The 9,206-nt window shown below is 46.8% G+C and overlaps 2 protein-coding genes across 2 annotated transcripts in view; one reads left to right on the top strand and one right to left on the bottom strand.

Annotated features, from left to right (window-relative positions):
* Window positions 1–145, bottom strand: part of LOC311243175 (regulator of cell cycle RGCC) — an 8,469-nt gene extending 8,324 nt beyond the window's left edge. The window contains exon 1 of the mRNA XM_084332297.1: window positions 62–145. Coding sequence (XP_084188423.1) covers window positions 62–83 — 22 coding nt within the window. The 5' untranslated portion in view covers window positions 84–145. The remainder of the gene's footprint in view (window positions 1–61) is intronic.
* A 2,862-nt stretch (window positions 146–3,007) lies between these two features.
* pcdh20l (protocadherin 20-like) lies at window positions 3,008–6,419 on the top strand. Its single transcript, XM_084332285.1, has 2 exons — window positions 3,008–3,127; window positions 3,768–6,419. The coding sequence occupies exons 1-2, from the start codon at window positions 3,080–3,082 to the stop codon at window positions 6,327–6,329; spliced, it is 2,610 nt and encodes an 869-aa protein (XP_084188411.1). The 5' UTR covers window positions 3,008–3,079; the 3' UTR covers window positions 6,330–6,419.
* The last annotated feature ends 2,787 nt before the right edge of the window (window positions 6,420–9,206 follow it).

The following is a 9,206-nucleotide window of genomic DNA, read 5'->3' as shown; positions in this document are numbered from 1 at the left end:
TATTTTACGCTATTGTATATTGCACAGGCATGCAGTACCGAAATAAAGCCCAATAACTCACCTGCCATGTTTTCTGTAGACATTCCAGTAGAATAAAGCACAAACCTATATACGATGTGTGTGAGACTGTGAGTTCAGAGGTATTTTAATCTAAGTAGCGGACAGGTGGAGCTCCACGTTTATATAAGACCTCTCGGCGTCCACTACTGTATGTAGCGGAAAGAACCAGCGCACATAATCAGCCAATCAGGTCACAGAGAAACTTAGACCTACAGTAGTTTGGAGACGGGGCGGAAAGTTATAGTTGAGAGGAAAAACGATTAGGCTGCTGGAGCGAAGACGTAACGGGAGAGAGAAAAAGCCAGAAATAGAATCTTAACCCTTTCACTGCCACACACAACAGAAGGGATTGATTGATTGATTGATTGATTGAAACTTTATTAACAGATTGCAGAATGGGTACAGTGCAGTACAGCTCAATACATACAATTGTTAAGGGGATGCAGACCAGAGAAATACTTTAGTCTTGTTTACATCAGGGTCCCCCATTTTCAATTCATCATCAGTAAAGGGGTAACCCTTTACTATCATAGTAAGGGGTTAACCGTCCTTCTGTAGTATGTCAGTGAAAGGGTTAACCTGCTGTGCTGTTGTGTGTGGCAGTGAAAGGGTTAACCTTATGTGTATTGTCGCAGTGAAAGGGTTAACAGTTTGGTAGTGCGTGCGGCAGTGAAAGGGTTAAGCAATGGGGCCGCTTTCACTGCAACCTGAAAGAAAGAAAGAAAGAAAGAAAGAAAGAAAGAAGAAAGAAAGAAAGAAAGAAAGAAAGAAAGAAAGAAAGAAAGAAAGAAAGAAAGAAAGAAAGAAAGAAAGAAAGAAAGAAAGAAAGAAAGAAAGAAAGAAAGGCTTTAGAAAAACTCAAATAGGGGCAGCGCTTTTTCATATCACAAACAAATACAAATAAATAAATAAAGATTTTGCTTAAGAAAACTAAAATAGGCATATAGCCATTACTTAAATGGACCAAAGCAATTGGTCGACTATTGCAAGACTGACAAAACATTTAAAAACTAAAATTGGGTTCACACGATGAAGTCCCCTTAGCTGGCAATAGAGGTCGCTCATGAAGCGCAATTCTCTCTAAAAAACAAATTACAAACATCTCAAAACAAGCTAGTCAGACTACTGCTTGACCTAACTCCTAGAACCCACCTCACCCCTGCCCACTTTGACAACCTAGGATGGCTTAGAGTAGACGACAGAGTACAGCAACTTGCAATGGGCCTGGTCTACAAGATACACTACGCGACCAAGGTACCCATGTACATGTCAAAATACTTCCCAAAGGTCAGTGAATACCACGATCACAACACCAGAGGGAGCTCCACAAATCATGTAAAACCCAGATTCGGCTCAAACAAGGGACTAAACACGTTTCGCAATTATGCCACATCAATGTGGAACGCCCTAAAGCTGTAAAGGAATGTGAATCACTACCCACTTTCAAAAACACTCTCAAAAAACACCTACGTGAGACTGCAATTCAAAACTGGCCCCTACAAATGTCCTAACCTAGTTGTACAGTAAATGACCAAGTAAGGCTTTGTCAGTATTCCAATGTACAGTGTAAAATGTGTGTGTGTCCCCTACCCAACCCCCCCCCCCCCCCCCCACCTCCAATGTACAGCCCTCACCCAACCCACCCCACCCACCCAACCTCCTCCAATGTACAGTTTCTACGCCAAATGTATATACACTCTTTTTCTGGACACTTTTGTATCACAAACAGTACTGTATTTGCAAATCTGATATGTCATAAATGTATAGATGTAGCAGTACTGTCTATCTGTATGTCATGTATGTCATATATGTTATGATGAATTGAAAATGGGGGACCCTGATGTAAACAAGACGAAAGTCTTTCTCTGGTCTGCATCCCCTTAACAATTGTATGTATTGAGCCGTACTGTATTGTACCCATTCTGCAATCTGTTAATAAACTTTTCAATCAATCAATCAATCAATCTCTCTCTCGCATAACATGACAGGTGCATTAAAGGGGTGCCACCCATTTTAAGAATTCACCTATACCTATTACCCAAGAAAGACATGCATCAATATGTAGACATGCACCTCCCTCTCCCTCAGACAGAGAACCCTCGAGTTTGTCGTGGCACTTGGATGTAAAATGAATCCCGCCATAATGAGTTCTCATCTTTATATTCTACTGTTGCTAACAGGTCTGCGCGAGAATTAAAAACCTAATTTGGGTGTAAGAGACATACACATTTTACAGGCCCACAAATATAGATAATCCATTTCATCATCAATGGAGCAGCAACAGATCCAGCCAGGTGACATCACATAGTCAAGGTTTTTCCCCCTCAGAAAGAGCGGTGCATATCCACAAATATTGAATGAACAGTCCCAGGGCACACATGTCTCCTTAAAAGAGTATATCAAACATTGTCTTATCTTATTTGTACCACATGATCTAGGTGACTGCAGAGAGAAACAATGTAGTGTAGATTAATGTGTGACTTATCTTTATAATACCGGCAGACTATCAACTCCGCCCTTTACAACAAGCAACTGTAAACATTTAATTCATCAACCTGTCCCAACCCGTTTCATGTACTGTATGTACTGTAGTATAGACAATTTCACTGGAATCCTGTTGCTATAGGGAACAGTTTGGACCCAGGGTTTTCCCTTCCTGTCAGTTATCGCATGAGCAAAACATTGTGAAGTAGATTCTGGTTGCAACAGGAAATAAACTTGCATGGGTCAGTTTAGAATGTTTATGTTGTCATGACGAAACAGAAAGTCCAGCACTTGTACATGTCCATACCCTTTTACGACAAATACTTTTTAATAGCGTAACGACATGTTATTATGGTCAAAAGGAAGAATGCAAGGAAACCAGTTCTGGGTTTGGCTAATGTATCCAATTGCCAAGCAAGCTTGAAAGAGGAGGAGCGTGTGGATTTCCAGCCGTCAGTCGTAACAGGTATAGAATGCTCCCTCACTCCCTTGGCTTTCATTCTGGCAGCGAATCCAGGTAACATGTGTGAGGGCTATGGGTCATGGGATTCTGCACAATATGAACTGGGTTGGACTACTACAGGTACAGATTATTATCTCATCATTTTAACATGCTTGTGTGGGCAGCTGTCTCTGACCGGGGGGAAATTAAACGTTCCTTCTTTCTTTCTTTTTTCTATCGATAGGGATTCTGATTTCCTTGCTGTATAGTTTCATGTGGTCTACACATCTAGTGAACTGGGTAATAGAATATTAGGAGGAGCAGCATGGCGAAGTCCATTGAGTTAATAGGTTAAAACATGAATATGCCAGGGGACATTTGAAATGTATACATGACCCATTCATCTCCTTTTTACCCGATCAGGAGAAGGGAAAAAAAATAAAGAATATTTCTGAAAATATTGGAATTGTAATATGTAAATGTGAATATTCTCTTATAGCACCAGAGACATATTTAGTCATTTGTTAAGCGCTGTGGGTTCGAATAATTGATGCATGGAAGTTAGAGAGAGGGGGGGGGGGGGGGGGGGCATCGCATTACATTACATTCGCAGTCCTTGCATTTTAAAGAACTCACTGAACCGTAAAAAGTAGTATCATCTGTGGAAATTGCCAAGCTATTTCAGGTCCAAATGCAAACATTTAAAAAAAAGGAGTCGATCGTGGTGAACATGTTTCCTGCAAATTCATGTTCAATACTTGTTTTTATCCCCCCCCCATAGAATGTGCTGGTTCTGGTCCATCTCAGGCAGATCGTATGCGGTTCGATCCGCTTCTCCGTTCCAGAGGAACCCGAGGCCGGCCTCCGGGTGGGGTCCCTCAGTAAAGACTTCCCCCCTCCGTACCAGCTCCTGACCCAGGAGTACCTGTGGATGGATACCAACACGGGGGATATCCGCACCACGGAGCGAAGGATAGACCGCGAGGCCCTCTGCCCCGCCGCGGGGGGCACGCGGGCGGCGAAGGAATGCATCATCTCACACAACGCCATCGTGGGTCCCTCCGGAGACCTGATACAGTTCCTCGTGGTCGTCGAGGACATCAACGACAACGCGCCCCGCTTTGAAAGCGGCGAGATTCACCTGAACGTGTCCGAGGACGCGGCTGTGGGGACCAGTTTCCCGTTGGACGGTCAGGCTCGGGACAGTGACACGGGGCGTAACGGTGAGCTCCTGTACCATCTAGAGGACTCTGACGGTTTCTTTGGTTTGGCTGTGGGGGAGGAGGACCCCGTCATTATACTGGTTGTGCAAAAAGCTTTGGACAGAGAGACCCGGGACCGGCATCAGATGACGCTGGTGGCCACGGACTGTGGCCCTGAGCCGCGCCTTAGAGCCACGGTGATTCTGACCGTCACGGTGTCCGACGTTAACGACAACTGCCCGAGGTTCACCCCAGACAGCCCCCGCCGTGTCACCGTCCCAGGGGACTCCCGTACTAGGGGCACGGTGTTGGCCCGGGTCAGAGCCACGGACCCAGATTTAGGCCCCAATGCTGCGATCGCCTACTACCTCAGTCCCAAGGTCTCTGAGCGGGCCAAGGAGCTCTTTAGCCTGGACAGACACACCGGGCACATCGTTCTAGCACGGGACCTTCAGAGTGACAGCTCTGAGGAGCTGCTGTTGAAAGTGCTAGCCAGCGGCCATCACTGCCCCCCGACAGATGCTCAGGTAACCGTATCCGTGCTGCCCGTGGCAAGCCAGGAGCCGGCGGTAAAGATCGGGTTCATAGCAGAGCATCAAAACCAAACTATAGTGTTACCGGAGAACGAGCCCCCTACTGTTTTGGCTCTCTTAGAACTAGGGGGGGACAGCGGCTTTAAAGGAATGTCTCTTTTCATAGAGGGAGACGTGCCTTTCTCATTAAGCCAGCAGAATGGAAAATATCTCCTTTCCACATCAAAGCCCCTAGACTTCGAGATGAAACGTGAATATCATATTTCCGTGGTGGCGCGTGGGCCGACCGCCGAGGGCTTCGTCAGCAGCACGCACCCCGGCAGGGTGATCAGGGTGCTGGTGGGCGACGTCAACGACCACGTCCCTCGGTTCCTCCAGTCTCACTACCGGCTGGAGGTGGAGGAGAACAACCCGCCCGGGGCAGCGCTGCTGAGGGTCAGAGCTTCAGACGCAGACAGTGGCCACAACGGCAGGGTCACCTACAGACTGGGGAAGCGCACGGCTGCCATCTTCAAAGTGGACCGCGTGACGGGTCAGCTGTCGGTATCGGCCCCTCTGGACAGGGAGCGGCAGGCCGTGCACGCGCTCACCGTGCTGGCGAGAGACGGCGGTTCTCCTCCGCTAGAGTCGGCGGCCGCCGTGACCGTTCACGTTCTGGACCAGAACGACAACACGCCCGCTTTCCTGACTCCTCACTTCATCTTCTTCATCCCCGAAAACCTGCCGCCGCTCGCGCCGCTGGGGAAGGTGGGGGTGAGAGACCCAGACGAAGGGGAGAACGGGAACGTGGAGGTGCGCGTCGTCAACGGCAGCGGGCCCTTCGTCGTGGACAACGCCCGGGGGACGCTGCGCTGCACTACCCACGTGGACAGAGAGAGGGAGGACCGCTATGAGCTACACCTGCAGGCCAGCGATAACGGTCAACCCTCCTCTTTGACCTCTGTCGCTAGGGTCACCATCTTTGTGGAGGACGTCAACGACAACCGGCCAAAGGTCATCCTACCCAGCAGCAACCTGTCCTGCCTGACCGTCTCTCCGACGACCATGGCGGGCGCCTTGGTGACAAAGATCTACGCCACCGACGAGGACTCGGGAGCGAACTCGGAGATCACGTACACCATCGCGGCGCGAGAGCCGGCGCACCACAGCAGCAGCCCCTTCCGGCTGGACTCGAGGTCGGGGAACATCACTCTGGCCCAGCGTCTACTGGGGCAGGACCTGGGGATGCATCACCTGTTCATCGTGGTCAGTGATGCGGGGAAACCGGTCCCACTCCACACCACGGTTTGGGTCAACCTACTGGTGGTCAATGAGACCATGGAGCCTTGTCAGCTGGACAGCGTGCCCACCAGGTCCATGCCTCACACGCTGGCACAGATCCCCAAAGAGCCACCCGTCTGCGAGGCGGAGGGGGGGACCGCTGGACATGCTCAGCTCTTCCTGCTGATAGGACTGGGCATGATGCTGGCGTCCGTCTGCCTGCTTGTGGCGACTGTCGTTTTATACCTGAAACAGAGGAAAGAGGGAGTACGACAAAACAGGGGTTCACATATCGAGGAGAATGAGATTTCGGTCAGGCTCAAAGACAAATACTACTCCGATGAGTGATAGAAAGAAAATCAAACCGTTTATAAGTTCTGACGGCATTGTAAATTGTTTACCGTATATGAAATCCTTGCTTGTGCAGTGTAAAGTACAAACAGCTTGAGAATTAAATACATTTTCAATATTTGCATAGAAGACTTCACATGTTTTTGTGACCAACGTCTGTGAATTATTCATCTCTGCAGTACGATCACAGATTAATTAAGTTAGCCGCACCCTTATCATGTATCCATAATCAGCTAAACCATTGGTTAGAAATAGGAATGTGGTCTATACTTATGACATGTCTGGTGCTTGGCACACGATCAACAGGTAACAAAGTGACAAAGCAAAAGGGGAGTCTTTTCACTTAAGACACAGAGATACTTGATATCAGGGCTGCTCGACTATGGCAAAAATCATAATCACGATTATTTTGATCGATATTGAAATCACGATTATTAGACGTGATTACTCATTAATTTGAGAACATCATATGACAACAAGTGAATTTGTTTTACCTTTCTACTCGACCAAAGGCTTCTTTTCTGTCATCTTCTACAAGTTACCAAAGAGGCTCCCTCCTCCCTCTCAACACAAGCTGAAACTGTCGTTTTTATAGTTACAGTTACCGGAATTTGTGGGGGGGGGGGGGGGGGGCGGGGGGGGGGGGGTGGAACGCAACGCTGTGAAGAAAGGGTGTGCTGCATTTACAACACAAGACAAAAAAATAGCAACACGGCATAGTTTTATCTCGATTATCTTGTTTTAATGATCATGGGAAGCCAAAATAAGAATTTAAATTGAAACTCGATTAATAACCCAGCCCTACTTGACATTGTGTGACAGATATTTAGAGTTACATGCATCCCGGTGTACATGTAACAGGGAAGCCCGTGGGTATGTCCACAGTCACGGAAACAGGTGTGTTGACGAGTGACTGTGGCAGTGCGGGCTGGTAAATTAAACTCACTTCCCCATAACAGGGTTAACAGACACATAGGTACGGTAGTTAGGAGTGAATTCACTTCTTAGTGCAGCGGCCTGTGTCGTCGTCCGCGGACGCGGGAGCCCCCTGTTCGACTCCCCCTCGGGACATTCTCATTTAACATCAAACACAACGCAGACCCAGTATGATCCGTCACATACAGAGACGCTATAAAGTGAATATTGAGATAGCATTGTGTGTTGACATACCGGTAACGTCAAGGTATCTAGTGATATGAACAGTATAATCCACCATGAAATAGCATGTTGCCGCTGCTGGGGGGGTGAAATCATCTCATATCTTGTGTCAGTTTCATGTTTACACTTAAATGTCTACATGGTCCTCTGTTGATAGGAGTGTTTCATGACCCTATGTAACTAGGGTGAGCGATATGGCCTAGAAGTCAGAATTGCTTTATTTACCATTATGTAAGGATACCGGGATACACCGCAAAACATACCCCATGTCCATGTGACGTTTGTATCAGGACAACATTCAGGGTCCACGACAGATAGCATGCAGCACATGGGACATTATACTATGCATTAAACATCACATAATAAAACATATAAGCTATATACACCAGAAAGTGCACTTAAGACTAGATAATAAATGTGGAAAATTGCACTTAATCGTTGAATTTCTTGAATTGCACTTAAATGACATGCCTACCGGGGCAGCTGGGTAGTGTCGAGGTCTAAGCACTCGCCTGCCACAGTAGAGCCCAGAGTTCAATTCTCTGCAGTGGTACCTCCGGCTTGGTCAGTCGTCCCTACGGATCCGATTGTCAGTGTTCACAGGTGGGAAGCCGGTGGGGTACGAGTCCTGGTTGTTGCAGTAGCGACTCCTACTGGTCTCTCTGCCTCTTCAGCAGGGAAGGGATCTGGGGGAGATCTGTGGTGGTGGTACACACGCCCTCCAGACCGTCAGTAGGGTGTAACGTTAACGCAACAACCAGGAAGGGAATTGGGCATACCGATTAAAGTGCGGGATGGGAGCAAATGATGGGAGAAAATAAAAGTATAATTATATGCCGTATAAATGTCCCAAGCTTCTAGTCGCGGTCTACAGTTTATTCTTTGTTTCAAGTTTCAAGTTTCAAGTTTCTTTAATAGTTGTCATACAGAAGTACAGAATACTTTCATACAAAATGCTTCTTACTGTTACGCTCCAGAGACTGTGCTAGACAAGATAGTATCAAATAACATAGTATAGCATGTAATTTAGAAGTAGAAAATGAGGTCACAGTGTTCAGTATAGACATATGTACAATGTTCGATGCAGAATAGACGTAACTGAGTTACCATATAATATACAATACTATGCAGTGTACTAATGTACAGTACTATATAGTGCAAAGCAGAAATGGGATGAGGTACAATTTAGGTACAATTTACAGTAAGGTGTACGAGTTGTAGTGCAATCCTTCATCAATAAATATAAAGTGTGTGGAGTGGGTGCTACAGTGTGTTTGTTTAAAGTGGGTGTGTGCTATAAAGTGTGTGGAGTGGGTGCTACAGTGTGTTTGTTTAAAGTGAGTGTGTGCGTGTGGATGTGTGTGCTATGTGCGTTTGATGGTTGTTGTTGTGTAGTGTTCATTGTTCGTTTAGCAGCCTGATGGCCTGGGGATAGAAGCTGTGGCTGTGTGAAGCATTGTTCATACAGCAGGTTCCATCCGCAGCCTTCATTGAGAAACCAATGCATGAATTCATAATTGCATGCTCGTCAATAAGACAGTGAAGTAGTTTTACTTGTACACACGTTTGGAGACACAAAGTCTGTTTTTGCCCAACAGCAGCGATACATAATAACAGGATATATGAAAGAAAAATGTTAACAATAAAATCTAGTAGCCAGGCCATTATCTCCAGGGACGACTCTCCGTGACCTCCTGTGGTGAGAAGAGAACGCCA

This window comes from Notolepis coatsorum (assembly GCF_963971535.1).
Source record: "Notolepis coatsorum genome assembly, chromosome: 16".
Classification (NCBI taxonomy): Eukaryota; Metazoa; Chordata; class Actinopteri; order Aulopiformes; family Paralepididae; genus Notolepis; species Notolepis coatsorum.
This window is presented reverse-complemented; position numbering and strand designations above follow the sequence as displayed.

Bases quoted from the DNA above. Each gene is read 5' to 3' on its own strand.
- pcdh20l (XM_084332285.1), top strand. From the start codon at position 3,080: ATGGGTCATGGGATTCTGCACAATATGAACTGGGTTGGACTACTACAG. The intron at 3,128-3,767 runs GTACAGATTATT...CCCCCCCCATAG, and splicing joins ACTGGGTTGGACTACTACAG to AATGTGCTGGTTCTGGTCCA.